The sequence below is a fragment of the Equus caballus genome, chromosome X (assembly GCF_041296265.1).
Source record: "Equus caballus isolate H_3958 breed thoroughbred chromosome X, TB-T2T, whole genome shotgun sequence".
In the NCBI taxonomy this organism is placed as follows: domain Eukaryota; kingdom Metazoa; phylum Chordata; class Mammalia; order Perissodactyla; family Equidae; genus Equus; species Equus caballus.
Window position 1 is genome coordinate 113,088,274 of NC_091715.1, and position 20,289 is coordinate 113,108,562.

The 20,289-nt window shown below is 69.5% G+C and overlaps 1 protein-coding gene across 1 annotated transcript in view; it reads right to left on the reverse strand.

Moving 5' to 3' along the window:
* The window catches only part of LOC138921791 (serine/arginine repetitive matrix protein 3-like), a 111,229-nt gene that overhangs the window by 40,135 nt on the left and 50,805 nt on the right, over nucleotides 1–20,289 (reverse strand). The window contains exons 8-9 of the mRNA XM_070257148.1: nucleotides 14,741–14,826; nucleotides 7,139–7,224 (exon numbers count right to left, since the gene is read on the reverse strand). Of these exons, the coding sequence (XP_070113249.1) occupies nucleotides 7,139–7,224; nucleotides 14,741–14,826 (172 nt within the window). The remainder of the gene's footprint in view (nucleotides 1–7,138; nucleotides 7,225–14,740; nucleotides 14,827–20,289) is intronic.

Here is a 20,289-nt window from a genome sequence, read left to right on the forward strand (position 1 = left end):
GACTCCGGCGGGCTGTCGACGGACATCCTGGCAAGCCCACGTCGTCGTCCACCGCAAACGGAAACACAGAGCCTGACCACGAGCTCGTCTGACTCGCGGGCACACGGGCCCTAGCTGTCTCCTCTCTGGTCCCACACAGATCCAGCGCACGGGCCCGACTTCCCATGCACCCCACCGCTTTCCTCCTCGGGGTGGACACGGATGCTGGCAAACGTACCCCGGTCACGCACGCTCGCACTTTTGGGGAGCCACGACGCCGCAGGCCGCCTCACAGCCAGTTCGGTCCAAGAGAGGAGAGCAGAGGAGAGGAGGAAAGAAAAGAGCTACCTGGCGTCCAAAGAGAGGGGACACGGGAGATGACCCAGGCCCCTGCCCCCAGGCAGACACACGGGCACCCCACCCACCCCGGGGAGCTGTCAGAGGAGAAACGGAGAGGCTGGAGCGGAACAGGGCGTCTACTCCCCAGGCAGGGGCCGAGCCCCGGGGACACACGAGCTGTGAGAGCAGCCAAATGCCACAGAGGGTCTGTGACTACGCCCTTGGGAGCCTCGGGGGTCCGAGGGGCCCTCCGTGTCTGTCCGCTTTCATCTGCATTCAGTCCCGGAAGCACACGCAAGCCCAGAGGACACGGGGTTCCCACGGCGGCCAGGGAGCGAGAAGGCAGAGGGGCACCCTGGGAGCGGTCAGCGCGCTAAGCTGAGGGCTTCGGCTTGGACTGGGAGGGATTTCCATCCACAGTGGCATCCCCGAGGCGGCTCCGGGGAAAAGGGCAGGGGAAGGGAAATTATACACATGCGTGTTACGGACCCACACAGGCGCGCGTGCACACCCGCACGTGCATACGGACACACGTATGCGTGTACACCCACCCACCCACCCACACACACACACACACACACACACCCCTCCCCATGCACAGACACACCCCTCCCTGTGTGTACGCGTTTAAGAACCAATGAACGAACGAAGGAACGAGGGGCGGTGGGCGGGGAGGGTAGAGGAGGCACACAGGCTCCCGGAGAGCTTCCCAGAAGGGGCTGCCGCACAAAGGGGGCCTCACCGGGGTCAGCTGCCTGTGGGATGTCCACCTGTCCCACGGACTCCTCTCCCCAGCTCCCCACCAGAAACCCCCTGGGGCGCTCAGGGACACAGAGTGACTGCCTGAGATGCTCTGCGGGGAGCACGGGCAGTCCGCCTGCCCGTCTTGCCACCTGCCGGGGTCCCTGTCGCTTCCACCTGCTGCCTCAGCGGCCTACTCCTTCTGGGGCCTGCTCCTGAGCCCCGAGGCCAGCTGAGGCAGCTGGAGGAGAGCGGGAGAAGCAAGGAGGCCAGGAGCAGAGAGAGGGGTAGTGCCGGGCCTCGGGCCACGAATCCAGTTTTCTGGGATTCTAGGATTTCTAGGCTTCTGCCCGAGAAGACCCTCGTGGAGGGATGTCCACGGGCAAGTGTGCAGGGGACGCGGGGTCCGCGTTGCCGCCAGGAGAGGCGGCCTTAAAGCTCCCAGAGAGATGGGGAGGTGGGTCCACAGCGGCATGGAGGCCTCTGGACGTCTTTCTCCGTACCATCCTCCTCCCGACAAGAAGCCCCGAAAGGAAAGAGAGGCGCCCCCTGCGCCCCCCCCCCCCCCGCCCCCCCGCAATCCCCCCAGGACGGCCAACCCCACTGGGAGGGCTGGGAGGGCTGGGAGGGCTGGGAGGGCTGGGAGGGCTTAGGGGCCTTCGCTGGCGTTTTTTGACGCGCAAAGGGCGGAGGGAGCGGCCGGGCGCCCAAGGGTGGCTGGCATCCGTGGAGCAACAGTGCCATCAAGCGGGAGCGTTTTGAGCACGGGCCTCAAGGCCCCGGCCGCGGCTCGCGTGGGCAAGGCCCGAGATGGGAGGAAGGGCGGGCTGGTTCGGGGCGCTCGGAGGACTCCGGGGCTGGATGCGGGTGTCATCCCGCTGGGGCCGGGCTCGCCCACCGACGAGCCCCCGGCCCAGGAAGCCAGGCCCGTGGGGGGCGGGGCCCGCGCGGGGGCTCCCCGGGCCGCGGGGGGCGTGGCCTCGGCGGCCGCCATGTTCACGTTCCAGCACGCGGGGCGGAAGCTCGCGCCCGGGGGGCGTCTGGCCCGCGGCTCGTCGCCCACTCCGCGGGCGCGAGCGACGTGGGCCCGCGGGGGGCCCGCGGGGCCAGGGACACGGGGAACGCGGGACCCCAGGCCACGTCGGAGGCCCCAGGCCCGGCCACCAAGAAAACCGGTGGGGGGTGGGGGGTGGGGGGTGGGGGTGGGGCGTGGGGAAAGGCAAGGCCGCAGCGGCCACCCGGTCAGGGGCAGCAGCTGGCAGACAGGAGGGCGAATGTCCCCGGGATGGGGTACGGGAGCCGGGCGAGGAAGAGGGACGCTGGGGCCTCGCCTCGCCGCAGGGCAGAGTCAGAGCTGGGGTTCGTTGTCCTTGGCTCCCGCCGAACAGAGTCTGGGTGCCAGGCCCCGCGGCATCCCGGCGGGCCCCTCTCGTGCCAAGGATCAGAGGGGCTCCATGCCCACTCGGCGTCGGTCCCTCGACAGGGCCATCCTCCTCCGGACAGAGGGGACCGAGGCCTGTTTTCCGCCCTTCTCCCCGGGAACCTGGCGGCCCGGGGACGCCCTGTTCCTCGGCCTCCCTCCCCGCTGGACGGGTCCTCCTGTGTGCAGAGACAGGCCCCGGGGCCTTCCCGCACGGGGTCCCTGGGCTGCGGGCCACAGGGCTCCACCGAGACCACCTGGGGCTGGGGACCGCTCAGACCTTGTAGGTCGGGACCTGGCCCCAAGGTTGGGCCAACAAGGGCGGCCCCGAAAGGCTCGGCCCACACGAGGCAGACCCCCTGGCAACATTGCCGGCGACTCCCCAAGTGGGAAATTCGAAAGGGGCAGGGAGTGGGATTCGGCACCCTTCCGGGAGTGGGGAAAGCAAGGGCTGTGTGCGCAGCAGGGACGGGTTGAGCCTGGACACTTGCTCCCAGGTCCCCGACACTCCACACCCCCGCCCCAACATCCCACCCCCGCGGCAAGTAGGAGCCTGGCCAGAGGCACGAAGGAGCCAACCCGGAGGCTCTTCTTCCAGAAGCGAGCTATGGGGACAGTCAGGGTCTAGCAGGAAGGGCCGGCCTGGTGCCCAGGATCAGGCACCTGCTCCCTGGCCTGAGCACCAAGCCCCGTGGGGGTTGCGTTGGCCGGGCGGCCTCTCTCAACCAGACAGTGGTGAGCTTTAGGCAGAGCCTTCAGAGCCGGTGGCCCGGCCCCAGCTGCCGAGAGGCAAGCATGGGGTCGAGACCTAGACAGCCAGGGGGGAACGGGCGCCAGGGCCACTCATTCGCATGGCCCGGGGGAGGCTCAGGGCCTCTTGGGGCAGGTGGCCAAGAGGGCCAGGGTCGGCAAAGGCCCGGCCTGGGCATCCGCTGGGCTGGGGCTCTGCTCGCTCCGCTCCTCCTCTGTCCTCCTCGCCACTCAGGGAGGGAGATGGGTGCCGGAGCCCTCGGGACAGGCCTGTGCCAGAAGCCTGGACGCCCCCGGGGAGGGCACGGCAACGGCCAACTGCCGACTAGCTTCCCCTGCCGCCCTGGCTCCCCCGTGCCGGGGAGGGCCGTCCCCTTCGGAACTGCGGCTGCGGGCCCTGGCTGGGCCCCGGGCCCCAGGCCCCCTGGGCACCGCACCGGGTAGCCAGGCTGCCACGCCGCCACCTCTGAGCTGCATGCACAGAAGAACCGCCCTGGGCCCGCCTCTAAGGCCGCCCGTGGCAACGCGACTCCAGCGCCCGCCGTGGTCGTCGGCAGGGCTGCCCCGTGGCCCAGAGGGCCTTCGGGGGCCCTGGGCCCGCCCAGGCCGAACCCGACCTTGCTCCGAGGGGAAGGGGCCCACTGCCCAAGGCCCACGGGCCCCGGGCTCCTCGCAGCGCCTTCCGCTAGTCCCGCCCAGACATGGCGGCCACCAGGGCGCCGAGCCTGGGCTTCCTGTGCCTGGCCCGCCAGGCGCCCGGGCCCGGTGCCTCGTCCCGCTGCCCCTCTCTGCAGGTGCCAAGGCCCGAGACCCTCCCCGCCGTGCCTGGCGCGGCTTGGAATCCCTAGGGGTCCCCCGGCCCCGGTCCCCGACTTCACTCCCTGGCTCAGTCCTCCCCAGGAGGCGACCGTGCAGGGTCCGCGGGACCGCGAAAGCCTTTCCTCTTGATGGCAGCATTGCACCAGAAATGCCAACCCGGCACCCGCCAGGGCCTCTCCCTCCGCCCTTTGCCGAAGAAAAAAAACAGCGAGCCGTGTCCAACCTGGCTAAGGCAAGGCGGCTGGCCCTCCTGGCCACTTTGGGGCTGCGGGCGCCCGCCTCGAAGGCTGGCGCTCCATCCTGCAGGGCCCCGGACTCTGTCGGGTCCTCTTAGCCTGCCTTCGCGACCACAAGGCCACCACACCCCAACGCAGCGCCCTGGCGGCCGGACCCCAACGGGTCCCTAGCCGCGTATCCTCGGCTCTCCAGGTCTGCCCGAGACCTTGGCAGACTCGCCGAGTGTTGGCACGGGACCCAGGCCATCCCCCCCACACCACGGCAGGGCACGTTCTCCCAAGTCACCGAGGGGCCAGCTTGACCGCGAGGCCAAAGGGCCGCGGCCCACAGGCACCGTTGGGTCAGGGACAGTGTTGGCCGGGTAGTGGTGGTGGTGGTGGGTGGGGGTGGGTGGGGGGGTGGGTGGGTGTGTGTGTGTGTGGTGGGTGGCGGAGGCGGGGGGGTGGGGAGTCAAGAGAGGGGACCTGGCTCTTCTCTCCCACGGCCCCCCACCCCCACCCCCGGGGTTCAGGCGCGGACGCTCGGCCACACGGGTCACTCGGGAGGGCAGCCGGCCGCCGCCCCAGAGGCCTCCCGCCTGGCTCAGGGTCCGTCTCCCGACAACTCCCACACGGGAAGGCCGGCCACGGGAAACACCCGGCTGTGCGGGGGCTCCCCAGGATTCGGGGGGATCAGCCCTCGGAGCGTCTGGCAGCCACTGGAGAGGCCTTCCGCTTTCCTTCTGGGACACCCGGGCGCGTGGCGGGGACACGTGCCGCTGCCACCAAGTGGCCTCTCGGCGCCGGTCAGCTCTGAGCAGAGCCGAAACCGGGCAGAGTCGCCCTCGCCGCTCACAGTGGCTGAAGGAACACACTCCCGATGCCCAGCGGTCCGGGCACGAGGCCGAGGAAAGAGATGAGACGAGACCAGAGGGCCGGGATGCTGTCCTCTTCCCTCCCCGCCCCGCGGGTTCTCTGAGCGCGAGCGCGCGCGCGGTCCTCTCTTTCTCTAGCTCTGAAACGGTGGCGCGGCCGGGCTCTGGCCACACTTTCCAGCTCACCGAGGGACAGAAAGGAAAGCCCCAAAGGGCCTCCGAGCGTGGAGCGGAGGTCGAGCGCACCCAGGCTCCAGGAGAGATGGGTGTGCGGGTCAGGGGCGATGCTCCTGTGCCCACCGCCCCCCGGGCACGCTCAGGCACGCAGCTGGACACGTTTCCACACGGACCGGACGTTTCCACGCAGATTCCTGCGGCACGGGGCTCCGGGAACCTCGACTCTCGACAGACCACCTCCTTTTGGTCACCGGCCACGGGCCATCCGACGGGACTGGAGCCACGAATCAGACCGGAGGGTGCCATCGCCTCCTTTTCCTCGCGGCACAGAGAGGGAGAGAGAGAGGATCCCCGTCCCTGTCCCTGGCTGGTTGTCCAGGAAAGCCATGCCCCGCGGGGAGGGAGTTGGGGGGTTGCGAGTCACGGCCGGCCGAAGGCTCCTTTGTGGGGGCGGGGGGGGGGGGGTAACGCGAGCCGGCGGGGCGGCCACCTAGAGCCTAGAACGAGGACTCGACTCAATGCCCAGCCTTCCCCCGGATTTGACCGCGAGGGCCTCTTGGGATTGCCCAACAAAGTTCCTCTTGAAGGCAGAGTTGCCGCAGGAAAGCCACCCTGGCTGCCCTTGCTGCGGGGACCCTGCGTCCGCCCTTCGCTGACCAAGAAACGCCCACCAGCGTGTGCCCTCCCCAGTCCACGGCGCCGCACGGCCGCCAGCCCGCCTGGAGACGCCTTCAGTGGTGCTGAGCCAGGACGGGAGGCGTCCTTCCTCATGGCAAGATCGTTTCAAGAAGACACGGGAGGAAGAAGAAAGGAAGACAGGAAGAGAGAAAACACCTGCGGCTTCGGGTCACACACACGTGCGTGCGACGTTCGCACACGGAAGAAGGGAAGTACCCGTCTTGGAGACTCCACCCTTTCACGTTCCTCGGCTGGTCAAGAGACAGACTTGGGGAGCACGGAGATCCACGGCGGGCTGCCCCGAGGCTCAACCCCCCCCCCCCACGTCACCCCAAGCCCCCCCACCCCCCGACCCCCAGCTCGCGCACCTGCCCCGCATTCCAGCAAGAGCGGGTTCCCAAGTCCTCCCTGGGCTGGTGGCGGGCGGGTCTCGCAGCAGCGAGCTGGGCCCAAGAGCAATCAGGGGGTGACGGCAGGAAGAGCTCGGGAGGGGCTCCACTCAAAGCCAAGGAGGCAAAAGGCCTTACAGGCCGGGTTCGCCCCAAAGGGTCTCCAAGGACCTTTCTCCACGTGCAGCTGGGACTGCTGCTTCTCGGGGGGGAGTGGAATGGGCAAATCACCGGCAGTGGGCTTGCCAGGGCCTAGGGCCCAGCAGGCGCGGGTCCGGGCGCTAGGCCCCGGCTAGGCCCAAGTCCAGGCCCTCATGCAGATGCAGGTGCAGGTGCAGGCCCAGGCGCAGGTCCGGGTGTAGGCCCCGGCCAGGGCCCGGGCCCAGGGCCAGGTGTAGGTGCAGCTCATGCTCCAGGCCCGAGCCCAATCCCTCTGCACTCTCTCTGGTCCCGGAGGACAGCGCCCTCACGTTCCACGGACCGATCCATCGCCTTAAGCAATAGACACACACGATCTACGCGCTGGCCCGCGCCAACGTTTTCTGCCGCTTCCACAACCAGGACCTCGCTCGACGCCCTTTTCTAGTGCGGCCGAAAAGTGCGCAAGGGCACGCCAGTGTCCCCGTGCCACCGGCCTACCTTGGGAGCCTTTCCTCCTCGAGGCTTGCTGAGATACCAGAATGACGGCCTTTTGGCTAGGACGGAATAACCGGTCCGGGAAAGGGCCAAGGAAGAGAACAAAGAGCACGCACTCACCCAGAACAGCAGCGCCCGCGGGTGACCGGCGTCTCCGTCGTCCTTGCCCTTGCCCTTGCCCTTCCTTTCCTTCCGGTCGGCCTCCTCTGCAACGAGAGAGCGAGCGCCCTTCACTCGGTGTGGGACCACCCACCACGGTGCCGCTTAAGAGGGGGCCGCCAACACCCGGCCCCGGCAACCTCCAGCGTCTTGTCCGTCACCCCTCACCCCAGCTCTCGGGTCGACCAAAGCTCCGGAGAGAAGCGTTAGCGTGGACACAACCAGCCTCCGCTCGTCTTTGGGAGATGGCGCGGATCTCACTCAGAAAGCAGCAGCCCTCGCAGAGCCCAGAACCGTGCCGGGGGCACCCCGAGGATGCCTTCCCCCGCCATCTGTCTTGCGCGGGAACCACGGCCTTGGCGCCTTGGCGCCTTGGCGCCTTGGCGCTCGTGCTCGCAGAGCCTTCCTCCTCGGCTCCGGACCCGTGTGGGACTCCGGCGGGCTGTCGACGGACATCCTGGCAAGCCCACGTCGTCGTCCACCGCAAACGGAAACACAGAGCCTGACCACGAGCTCGTCTGACTCGCGGGCACACGGGCCCTAGCTGTCTCCTCTCTGGTCCCACACAGATCCAGCGCACGGGCCCGACTTCCCATGCACCCCACCGCTTTCCTCCTCGGGGTGGACACGGATGCTGGCAAACGTACCCCGGTCACGCACGCTCGCACTTTTGGGGAGCCACGACGCCGCAGGCCGCCTCACAGCCAGTTCGGTCCAAGAGAGGAGAGCAGAGGAGAGGAGGAAAGAAAAGAGCTACCTGGCGTCCAAAGAGAGGGGACACGGGAGATGACCCAGGCCCCTGCCCCCAGGCAGACACACGGGCACCCCACCCACCCCGGGGAGCTGTCAGAGGAGAAACGGAGAGGCTGGAGCGGAACAGGGCGTCTACTCCCCAGGCAGGGGCCGAGCCCCGGGGACACACGAGCTGTGAGAGCAGCCAAATGCCACAGAGGGTCTGTGACTACGCCCTTGGGAGCCTCGGGGGTCCGAGGGGCCCTCCGTGTCTGTCCGCTTTCATCTGCATTCAGTCCCGGAAGCACACGCAAGCCCAGAGGACACGGGGTTCCCACGGCGGCCAGGGAGCGAGAAGGCAGAGGGGCACCCTGGGAGCGGTCAGCGCGCTAAGCTGAGGGCTTCGGCTTGGACTGGGAGGGATTTCCATCCACAGTGGCATCCCCGAGGCGGCTCCGGGGAAAAGGGCAGGGGAAGGGAAATTATACACATGCGTGTTACGGACCCACACAGGCGCGCGTGCACACCCGCACGTGCATACGGACACACGTATGCGTGTACACCCACCCACCCACCCACACACACACACACACACACACACCCCTCCCCATGCACAGACACACCCCTCCCTGTGTGTACGCGTTTAAGAACCAATGAACGAACGAAGGAACGAGGGGCGGTGGGCGGGGAGGGTAGAGGAGGCACACAGGCTCCCGGAGAGCTTCCCAGAAGGGGCTGCCGCACAAAGGGGGCCTCACCGGGGTCAGCTGCCTGTGGGATGTCCACCTGTCCCACGGACTCCTCTCCCCAGCTCCCCACCAGAAACCCCCTGGGGCGCTCAGGGACACAGAGTGACTGCCTGAGATGCTCTGCGGGGAGCACGGGCAGTCCGCCTGCCCGTCTTGCCACCTGCCGGGGTCCCTGTCGCTTCCACCTGCTGCCTCAGCGGCCTACTCCTTCTGGGGCCTGCTCCTGAGCCCCGAGGCCAGCTGAGGCAGCTGGAGGAGAGCGGGAGAAGCAAGGAGGCCAGGAGCAGAGAGAGGGGTAGTGCCGGGCCTCGGGCCACGAATCCAGTTTTCTGGGATTCTAGGATTTCTAGGCTTCTGCCCGAGAAGACCCTCGTGGAGGGATGTCCACGGGCAAGTGTGCAGGGGACGCGGGGTCCGCGTTGCCGCCAGGAGAGGCGGCCTTAAAGCTCCCAGAGAGATGGGGAGGTGGGTCCACAGCGGCATGGAGGCCTCTGGACGTCTTTCTCCGTACCATCCTCCTCCCGACAAGAAGCCCCGAAAGGAAAGAGAGGCGCCCCCTGCGCCCCCCCCCCCCCGCCCCCCCGCAATCCCCCCAGGACGGCCAACCCCACTGGGAGGGCTGGGAGGGCTGGGAGGGCTGGGAGGGCTTAGGGGCCTTCGCTGGCGTTTTTTGACGCGCAAAGGGCGGAGGGAGCGGCCGGGCGCCCAAGGGTGGCTGGCATCCGTGGAGCAACAGTGCCATCAAGCGGGAGCGTTTTGAGCACGGGCCTCAAGGCCCCGGCCGCGGCTCGCGTGGGCAAGGCCCGAGATGGGAGGAAGGGCGGGCTGGTTCGGGGCGCTCGGAGGACTCCGGGGCTGGATGCGGGTGTCATCCCGCTGGGGCCGGGCTCGCCCACCGACGAGCCCCCGGCCCAGGAAGCCAGGCCCGTGGGGGGCGGGGCCCGCGCGGGGGCTCCCCGGGCCGCGGGGGGCGTGGCCTCGGCGGCCGCCATGTTCACGTTCCAGCACGCGGGGCGGAAGCTCGCGCCCGGGGGGCGTCTGGCCCGCGGCTCGTCGCCCACTCCGCGGGCGCGAGCGACGTGGGCCCGCGGGGGGCCCGCGGGGCCAGGGACACGGGGAACGCGGGACCCCAGGCCACGTCGGAGGCCCCAGGCCCGGCCACCAAGAAAACCGGTGGGGGGTGGGGGGTGGGGGGTGGGGGTGGGGCGTGGGGAAAGGCAAGGCCGCAGCGGCCACCCGGTCAGGGGCAGCAGCTGGCAGACAGGAGGGCGAATGTCCCCGGGATGGGGTACGGGAGCCGGGCGAGGAAGAGGGACGCTGGGGCCTCGCCTCGCCGCAGGGCAGAGTCAGAGCTGGGGTTCGTTGTCCTTGGCTCCCGCCGAACAGAGTCTGGGTGCCAGGCCCCGCGGCATCCCGGCGGGCCCCTCTCGTGCCAAGGATCAGAGGGGCTCCATGCCCACTCGGCGTCGGTCCCTCGACAGGGCCATCCTCCTCCGGACAGAGGGGACCGAGGCCTGTTTTCCGCCCTTCTCCCCGGGAACCTGGCGGCCCGGGGACGCCCTGTTCCTCGGCCTCCCTCCCCGCTGGACGGGTCCTCCTGTGTGCAGAGACAGGCCCCGGGGCCTTCCCGCACGGGGTCCCTGGGCTGCGGGCCACAGGGCTCCACCGAGACCACCTGGGGCTGGGGACCGCTCAGACCTTGTAGGTCGGGACCTGGCCCCAAGGTTGGGCCAACAAGGGCGGCCCCGAAAGGCTCGGCCCACACGAGGCAGACCCCCTGGCAACATTGCCGGCGACTCCCCAAGTGGGAAATTCGAAAGGGGCAGGGAGTGGGATTCGGCACCCTTCCGGGAGTGGGGAAAGCAAGGGCTGTGTGCGCAGCAGGGACGGGTTGAGCCTGGACACTTGCTCCCAGGTCCCCGACACTCCACACCCCCGCCCCAACATCCCACCCCCGCGGCAAGTAGGAGCCTGGCCAGAGGCACGAAGGAGCCAACCCGGAGGCTCTTCTTCCAGAAGCGAGCTATGGGGACAGTCAGGGTCTAGCAGGAAGGGCCGGCCTGGTGCCCAGGATCAGGCACCTGCTCCCTGGCCTGAGCACCAAGCCCCGTGGGGGTTGCGTTGGCCGGGCGGCCTCTCTCAACCAGACAGTGGTGAGCTTTAGGCAGAGCCTTCAGAGCCGGTGGCCCGGCCCCAGCTGCCGAGAGGCAAGCATGGGGTCGAGACCTAGACAGCCAGGGGGGAACGGGCGCCAGGGCCACTCATTCGCATGGCCCGGGGGAGGCTCAGGGCCTCTTGGGGCAGGTGGCCAAGAGGGCCAGGGTCGGCAAAGGCCCGGCCTGGGCATCCGCTGGGCTGGGGCTCTGCTCGCTCCGCTCCTCCTCTGTCCTCCTCGCCACTCAGGGAGGGAGATGGGTGCCGGAGCCCTCGGGACAGGCCTGTGCCAGAAGCCTGGACGCCCCCGGGGAGGGCACGGCAACGGCCAACTGCCGACTAGCTTCCCCTGCCGCCCTGGCTCCCCCGTGCCGGGGAGGGCCGTCCCCTTCGGAACTGCGGCTGCGGGCCCTGGCTGGGCCCCGGGCCCCAGGCCCCCTGGGCACCGCACCGGGTAGCCAGGCTGCCACGCCGCCACCTCTGAGCTGCATGCACAGAAGAACCGCCCTGGGCCCGCCTCTAAGGCCGCCCGTGGCAACGCGACTCCAGCGCCCGCCGTGGTCGTCGGCAGGGCTGCCCCGTGGCCCAGAGGGCCTTCGGGGGCCCTGGGCCCGCCCAGGCCGAACCCGATCTTGCTCCGAGGGGAAGGGGCCCACTGCCCAAGGCCCACGGGCCCCGGGCTCCTCGCAGCGCCTTCCGCTAGTCCCGCCCAGACATGGCGGCCACCAGGGCGCCGAGCCTGGGCTTCCTGTGCCTGGCCCGCCAGGCGCCCGGGCCCGGTGCCTCGTCCCGCTGCCCCTCTCTGCAGGTGCCAGGGCCCGAGACCCTCCCCGCCGTGCCTGGCGCGGCTTGGAATCCCTAGGGGTCCCCCGGCCCCGGTCCCCGACTTCACTCCCTGGCTCAGTCCTCCCCAGGAGGCGACCGTGCAGGGTCCGCGGGACCGCGAAAGCCTTTCCTCTTGATGGCAGCATTGCACCAGAAATGCCAACCCGGCACCCGCCAGGGCCTCTCCCTCCGCCCTTTGCCGAAGAAAAAAAACAGCGAGCCGTGTCCAACCTGGCTAAGGCAAGGCGGCTGGCCCTCCTGGCCACTTTGGGGCTGCGGGCGCCCGCCTCGAAGGCTGGCGCTCCATCCTGCAGGGCCCCGGACTCTGTCGGGTCCTCTTAGCCTGCCTTCGCGACCACAAGGCCACCACACCCCAACGCAGCGCCCTGGCGGCCGGACCCCAACGGGTCCCTAGCCGCGTATCCTCGGCTCTCCAGGTCTGCCCGAGACCTTGGCAGACTCGCCGAGTGTTGGCACGGGACCCAGGCCATCCCCCCCACACCACGGCAGGGCACGTTCTCCCAAGTCACCGAGGGGCCAGCTTGACCGCGAGGCCAAAGGGCCGCGGCCCACAGGCACCGTTGGGTCAGGGACAGTGTTGGCCGGGTAGTGGTGGTGGTGGTGGGTGGGGGTGGGTGGGGGGGTGGGTGGGTGTGTGTGTGTGTGGTGGGTGGCGGAGGCGGGGGGGTGGGGAGTCAAGAGAGGGGACCTGGCTCTTCTCTCCCACGGCCCCCCACCCCCACCCCCGGGGTTCAGGCGCGGACGCTCGGCCACACGGGTCACTCGGGAGGGCAGCCGGCCGCCGCCCCAGAGGCCTCCCGCCTGGCTCAGGGTCCGTCTCCCGACAACTCCCACACGGGAAGGCCGGCCACGGGAAACACCCGGCTGTGCGGGGGCTCCCCAGGATTCGGGGGGATCAGCCCTCGGAGCGTCTGGCAGCCACTGGAGAGGCCTTCCGCTTTCCTTCTGGGACACCCGGGCGCGTGGCGGGGACACGTGCCGCTGCCACCAAGTGGCCTCTCGGCGCCGGTCAGCTCTGAGCAGAGCCGAAACCGGGCAGAGTCGCCCTCGCCGCTCACAGTGGCTGAAGGAACACACTCCCGATGCCCAGCGGTCCGGGCACGAGGCCGAGGAAAGAGATGAGACGAGACCAGAGGGCCGGGATGCTGTCCTCTTCCCTCCCCGCCCCGCGGGTTCTCTGAGCGCGAGCGCGCGCGCGGTCCTCTCTTTCTCTAGCTCTGAAACGGTGGCGCGGCCGGGCTCTGGCCACACTTTCCAGCTCACCGAGGGACAGAAAGGAAAGCCCCAAAGGGCCTCCGAGCGTGGAGCGGAGGTCGAGCGCACCCAGGCTCCAGGAGAGATGGGTGTGCGGGTCAGGGGCGATGCTCCTGTGCCCACCGCCCCCCGGGCACGCTCAGGCACGCAGCTGGACACGTTTCCACACGGACCGGACGTTTCCACGCAGATTCCTGCGGCACGGGGCTCCGGGAACCTCGACTCTCGACAGACCACCTCCTTTTGGTCACCGGCCACGGGCCATCCGACGGGACTGGAGCCACGAATCAGACCGGAGGGTGCCATCGCCTCCTTTTCCTCGCGGCACAGAGAGGGAGAGAGAGAGGATCCCCGTCCCTGTCCCTGGCTGGTTGTCCAGGAAAGCCATGCCCCGCGGGGAGGGAGTTGGGGGGTTGCGAGTCACGGCCGGCCGAAGGCTCCTTTGTGGGGGCGGGGGGGGGGGGGTAACGCGAGCCGGCGGGGCGGCCACCTAGAGCCTAGAACGAGGACTCGACTCAATGCCCAGCCTTCCCCCGGATTTGACCGCGAGGGCCTCTTGGGATTGCCCAACAAAGTTCCTCTTGAAGGCAGAGTTGCCGCAGGAAAGCCACCCTGGCTGCCCTTGCTGCGGGGACCCTGCGTCCGCCCTTCGCTGACCAAGAAACGCCCACCAGCGTGTGCCCTCCCCAGTCCACGGCGCCGCACGGCCGCCAGCCCGCCTGGAGACGCCTTCAGTGGTGCTGAGCCAGGACGGGAGGCGTCCTTCCTCATGGCAAGATCGTTTCAAGAAGACACGGGAGGAAGAAGAAAGGAAGACAGGAAGAGAGAAAACACCTGCGGCTTCGGGTCACACACACGTGCGTGCGACGTTCGCACACGGAAGAAGGGAAGTACCCGTCTTGGAGACTCCACCCTTTCACGTTCCTCGGCTGGTCAAGAGACAGACTTGGGGAGCACGGAGATCCACGGCGGGCTGCCCCGAGGCTCAACCCCCCCCCCACGTCACCCCAAGCCCCCCCACCCCCCGACCCCCAGCTCGCGCACCTGCCCCGCATTCCAGCAAGAGCGGGTTCCCAAGTCCTCCCTGGGCTGGTGGCGGGCGGGTCTCGCAGCAGCGAGCTGGGCCCAAGAGCAATCAGGGGGTGACGGCAGGAAGAGCTCGGGAGGGGCTCCACTCAAAGCCAAGGAGGCAAAAGGCCTTACAGGCCGGGTTCGCCCCAAAGGGTCTCCAAGGACCTTTCTCCACGTGCAGCTGGGACTGCTGCTTCTCGGGGGGGAGTGGAATGGGCAAATCACCGGCAGTGGGCTTGCCAGGGCCTAGGGCCCAGCAGGCGCGGGTCCGGGCGCTAGGCCCAAGTCCAGGCCCTCATGCAGATGCAGGTGCAGGTGCAGGCCCAGGCGCAGGTCCGGGTGTAGGCCCCGGCCAGGGCCCGGGTCCGGGCCCGGGCCCGGGCCCAGGGCCAGGTGTAGGTGCAGCTCATGCTCCAGGCCCGAGCCCAATCCCTCTGCACTCTCTCTGGTCCCGGAGGACAGCGCCCTCACGTTCCACGGACCGATCCATCGCCTTAAGCAATAGACACACACGATCTACGCGCTGGCCCGCGCCAACGTTTTCTGCCGCTTCCACAACCAGGACCTCGCTCGACGCCCTTTTCTAGTGCGGCCGAAAAGTGCGCAAGGGCACGCCAGTGTCCCCGTGCCACCGGCCTACCTTGGGAGCCTTTCCTCCTCGAGGCTTGCTGAGATACCAGAATGACGGCCTTTTGGCTAGGACGGAATAACCGGTCCGGGAAAGGGCCAAGGAAGAGAACAAAGAGCACGCACTCACCCAGAACAGCAGCGCCCGCGGGTGACCGGCGTCTCCGTCGTCCTTGCCCTTGCCCTTGCCCTTCCTTTCCTTCCGGTCGGCCTCCTCTGCAACGAGAGAGCGAGCGCCCTTCACTCGGTGTGGGACCACCCACCACGGTGCCGCTTAAGAGGGGGCCGCCAACACCCGGCCCCGGCAACCTCCAGCGTCTTGTCCGTCACCCCTCACCCCAGCTCTCGGGTCGACCAAAGCTCCGGAGAGAAGCGTTAGCGTGGACACAACCAGCCTCCGCTCGTCTTTGGGAGATGGCGCGGATCTCACTCAGAAAGCAGCAGCCCTCGCAGAGCCCAGAACCGTGCCGGGGGCACCCCGAGGATGCCTTCCCCCGCCATCTGTCTTGCGCGGGAACCACGGCCTTGGCGCCTTGGCGCCTTGGCGCCTTGGCGCTCGTGCTCGCAGAGCCTTCCTCCTCGGCTCCGGACCCGTGTGGGACTCCGGCGGGCTGTCGACGGACATCCTGGCAAGCCCACGTCGTCGTCCACCGCAAACGGAAACACAGAGCCTGACCACGAGCTCGTCTGACTCGCGGGCACACGGGCCCTAGCTGTCTCCTCTCTGGTCCCACACAGATCCAGCGCACGGGCCCGACTTCCCATGCACCCCACCGCTTTCCTCCTCGGGGTGGACACGGATGCTGGCAAACGTACCCCGGTCACGCACGCTCGCACTTTTGGGGAGCCACGACGCCGCAGGCCGCCTCACAGCCAGTTCGGTCCAAGAGAGGAGAGCAGAGGAGAGGAGGAAAGAAAAGAGCTACCTGGCGTCCAAAGAGAGGGGACACGGGAGATGACCCAGGCCCCTGCCCCCAGGCAGACACACGGGCACCCCACCCACCCCGGGGAGCTGTCAGAGGAGAAACGGAGAGGCTGGAGCGGAACAGGGCGTCTACTCCCCAGGCAGGGGCCGAGCCCCGGGGACACACGAGCTGTGAGAGCAGCCAAATGCCACAGAGGGTCTGTGACTACGCCCTTGGGAGCCTCGGGGGTCCGAGGGGCCCTCCGTGTCTGTCCGCTTTCATCTGCATTCAGTCCCGGAAGCACACGCAAGCCCAGAGGACACGGGGTTCCCACGGCGGCCAGGGAGCGAGAAGGCAGAGGGGCACCCTGGGAGCGGTCAGCGCGCTAAGCTGAGGGCTTCGGCTTGGACTGGGAGGGATTTCCATCCACAGTGGCATCCCCGAGGCGGCTCCGGGGAAAAGGGCAGGGGAAGGGAAATTATACACATGCGTGTTACGGACCCACACAGGCGCGCGTGCACACCCGCACGTGCATACGGACACACGTATGCGTGTACACCCACCCACCCACCCACCCACACACACACACACACCCCTCCCCATGCACAGACACACCCCTCCCTGTGTGTACGCGTTTAAGAACCAATGAACGAACGAAGGAACGAGGGGCGGTGGGCGGGGAGGGTAGAGGAGGCACACAGGCTCCCGGAGAGCTTCCCAGAAGGGGCTGCCGCACAAAGGGGGCCTCACCGGGGTCAGCTGCCTGTGGGATGTCCACCTGTCCCACGGACTCCTCTCCCCAGCTCCCCACCAGAAACCCCCTGGGGCGCTCAGGGACACAGAGTGACTGCCTGAGATGCTCTGCGGGGAGCACGGGCAGTCCGCCTGCCCGTCTTGCCACCTGCCGGGGTCCCTGTCGCTTCCACCTGCTGCCTCAGCGGCCTACTCCTTCTGGGGCCTGCTCCTGAGCCCCGAGGCCAGCTGAGGCAGCTGGAGGAGAGCGGGAGAAGCAAGGAGGCCAGGAGCAGAGAGAGGGGTAGTGCCGGGCCTCGGGCCACGAATCCAGTTTTCTGGGATTCTAGGATTTCTAGGCTTCTGCCCGAGAAGACCCTCGTGGAGGGATGTCCACGGGCAAGTGTGCAGGGGACGCGGGGTCCGCGTTGCCGCCAGGAGAGGCGGCCTTAAAGCTCCCAGAGAGATGGGGAGGTGGGTCCACAGCGGCATGGAGGCCTCTGGACGTCTTTCTCCGTACCATCCTCCTCCCGACAAGAAGCCCCGAAAGGAAAGAGAGGCGCCCCCTGCGCCCCCCCCCCCCCGCCCCCCCGCAATCCCCCCAGGACGGCCAACCCCACTGGGAGGGCTGGGAGGGCTGGGAGGGCTGGGAGGGCTTAGGGGCCTTCGCTGGCGTTTTTTGACGCGCAAAGGGCGGAGGGAGCGGCCGGGCGCCCAAGGGTGGCTGGCATCCGTGGAGCAACAGTGCCATCAAGCGGGAGCGTTTTGAGCACGGGCCTCAAGGCCCCGGCCGCGGCTCGCGTGGGCAAGGCCCGAGATGGGAGGAAGGGCGGGCTGGTTCGGGGCGCTCGGAGGACTCCGGGGCTGGATGCGGGTGTCATCCCGCTGGGGCCGGGCTCGCCCACCGACGAGCCCCCGGCCCAGGAAGCCAGGCCCGTGGGGGGCGGGGCCCGCGCGGGGGCTCCCCGGGCCGCGGGGGGCGTGGCCTCGGCGGCCGCCATGTTCACGTTCCAGCACGCGGGGCGGAAGCTCGCGCCCGGGGGGCGTCTGGCCCGCGGCTCGTCGCCCACTCCGCGGGCGCGAGCGACGTGGGCCCGCGGGGGGCCCGCGGGGCCAGGGACACGGGGAACGCGGGACCCCAGGCCACGTCGGAGGCCCCAGGCCCGGCCACCAAGAAAACCGGTGGGGGGTGGGGGGTGGGGGGTGGGGGTGGGGCGTGGGGAAAGGCAAGGCCGCAGCGGCCACCCGGTCAGGGGCAGCAGCTGGCAGACAGGAGGGCGAATGTCCCCGGGATGGGGTACGGGAGCCGGGCGAGGAAGAGGGACGCTGGGGCCTCGCCTCGCCGCAGGGCAGAGTCAGAGCTGGGGTTCGTTGTCCTTGGCTCCCGCCGAACAGAGTCTGGGTGCCAGGCCCCGCGGCATCCCGGCGGGCCCCTCTCGTGCCAAGGATCAGAGGGGCTCCATGCCCACTCGGCGTCGGTCCCTCGACAGGGCCATCCTCCTCCGGACAGAGGGGACCGAGGCCTGTTTTCCGCCCTTCTCCCCGGGAACCTGGCGGCCCGGGGACGCCCTGTTCCTCGGCCTCCCTCCCCGCTGGACGGGTCCTCCTGTGTGCAGAGACAGGCCCCGGGGCCTTCCCGCACGGGGTCCCTGGGCTGCGGGCCACAGGGCTCCACCGAGACCACCTGGGGCTGGGGACCGCTCAGACCTTGTAGGTCGGGACCTGGCCCCAAGGTTGGGCCAACAAGGGCGGCCCCGAAAGGCTCGGCCCACACGAGGCAGACCCCCTGGCAACATTGCCGGCGACTCCCCAAGTGGGAAATTCGAAAGGGGCAGGGAGTGGGATTCGGCACCCTTCCGGGAGTGGGGAAAGCAAGGGCTGTGTGCGCAGCAGGGACGGGTTGAGCCTGGACACTTGCTCCCAGGTCCCCGACACTCCACACCCCCGCCCCAACATCCCACCCCCGCGGCAAGTAGGAGCCTGGCCAGAGGCACGAAGGAGCCAACCCGGAGGCTCTTCTTCCAGAAGCGAGCTATGGGGACAGTCAGGGTCTAGCAGGAAGGGCCGGCCTGGTGCCCAGGATCAGGCACCTGCTCCCTGGCCTGAGCACCAAGCCCCGTGGGGGTTGCGTTGGCCGGGCGGCCTCTCTCAACCAGACAGTGGTGAGCTTTAGGCAGAGCCTTCAGAGCCGGTGGCCCGGCCCCAGCTGCCGAGAGGCAAGCATGGGGTCGAGACCTAGACAGCCAGGGGGGAACGGGCGCCAGGGCCACTCATTCGCATGGCCCGGGGGAGGCTCAGGGCCTCTTGGGGCAGGTGGCCAAGAGGGCCAGGGTCGGCAAAGGCCCGGCCTGGGCATCCGCTGGGCTGGGGCTCTGCTCGCTCCGCTCCTCCTCTGTCCTCCTCGCCACTCAGGGAGGGAGATGGGTGCCGGAGCCCTCGGGACAGGCCTGTGCCAGAAGCCTGGACGCCCCCGGGGAGGGCACGGCAACGGCCAACTGCCGACTAGCTTCCCCTGCCGCCCTGGCTCCCCCGTGCCGGGGAGGGCCGTCCCCTTCGGAACTGCGGCTGCGGGCCCTGGCTGGGCCCCGGGCCCCAGGCCCCCTGGGCACCGCACCGGGTAGCCAGGCTGCCACGCCGCCACCTCTGAGCTGCATGCACAGAAGAACCGCCCTGGGCCCGCCTCTAAGGCCGCCCGTGGCAACGCGACTCCAGCGCCCGCCGTGGTCGTCGGCAGGGCTGCCCCGTGGCCCAGAGGGCCTTCGGGGGCCCTGGGCCCGCCCAGGCCGAACCCGACCTTGCTCCGAGGGGAAGGGGCCCACTGCCCAAGGCCCACGGGCCCCGGGCTCCTCGCAGCGCCTTCCGCTAGTCCCGCCCAGACATGGCGGCCACCAGGGCGCCGAGCCTGGGCTTCCTGTGCCTGGCCCGCCAGGCGCCCGGGCCCGGTGCCTCGTCCCGCTGCCCCTCTCTGCAGGTGCCAGGGCCCGAGACCCTCCCCGCCGTGCCTGGCGCGGCTTGGAATCCCTAGGGGTCCCCCGGCCCCGGTCCCCGACTTCACTCCCTGGCTCAGTCCTCCCCAGGAGGCGACCGTGCAGGGTCCGCGGGACCGCGAAAGCCTTTCCTCTTGATGGCAGCATTGCACCAGAAATGCCAACCCGGCACCCGCCAGGGCCTCTCCCTCCGCCCTTTGCCGAAGAAAAAAAACAGCGAGCCGTGTCCAACCTGGCTAAGGCAAGGCGGCTGGCCCTCCTGGCCACTTTGGGGCTGCGGGCGCCCGCCTCGAAGGCTGGCGCTCCATCCTGCAGGGCCCCGGACTCTGTCGGGTCCTCTTAGCCTGCCTTCGCGACCACAAGGCCACCACACCCCAACGCAGCGCCCTGGCGGCCGGACCCCAACGGGTCCCTAGCCGCGTATCCTCGGCTCTCCAGGTCTGCCCGAGACCTTGGCAGACTCGCCGAGTGTTGGCACGGGACCCAGGCCATCCCCCCCACACCACGGCAGGGCACGTTCTCCCAAGTCACCGAGGGGCCAGCTTGACCGCGAGGCCAAAGGGCCGCGGCCCACAGGCACCGTTGGGTCAAGGACAGTGTTGGCCGGGTAGTGGTGGTGGTGGTGGGGGGGGGGGTGGGGGATGGGTGGGGGGGGTGGGTGGCGGAGGCGGGGGGGTGGGGAGTCAAGAGAGGGGACCTGGCTCTTCTCTCCCACGGCCCCCCACCCCCACCCCCGGGGTTCAGGCGCGGACGCTCGGCCTCACGGGTCACTCGGGAGGGCAGCCGGCCGCCGCCCCAGAGGCCTCCCGCCTGGCTCAGGGTCCGTCTCCCGACAACTCCCACACGGGAAGGCCGGCCACGGGAAACACCCGGCTGTGCGGGGGCTCCCCAGGATTCGGGGGGATCAGCCCTCGGAGCGTCTGGCAGCCACTGGAGAGGCCTTCCGCTTTCCTTCTGGGACACCCGGGCGCGTGGCGGGGACACGTGCCGCTGCCACCAAGTGGCCTCTCGGCGCCGGTCAGCTCTGAGCAGAGCCGAAACCGGGCAGAGTCGCC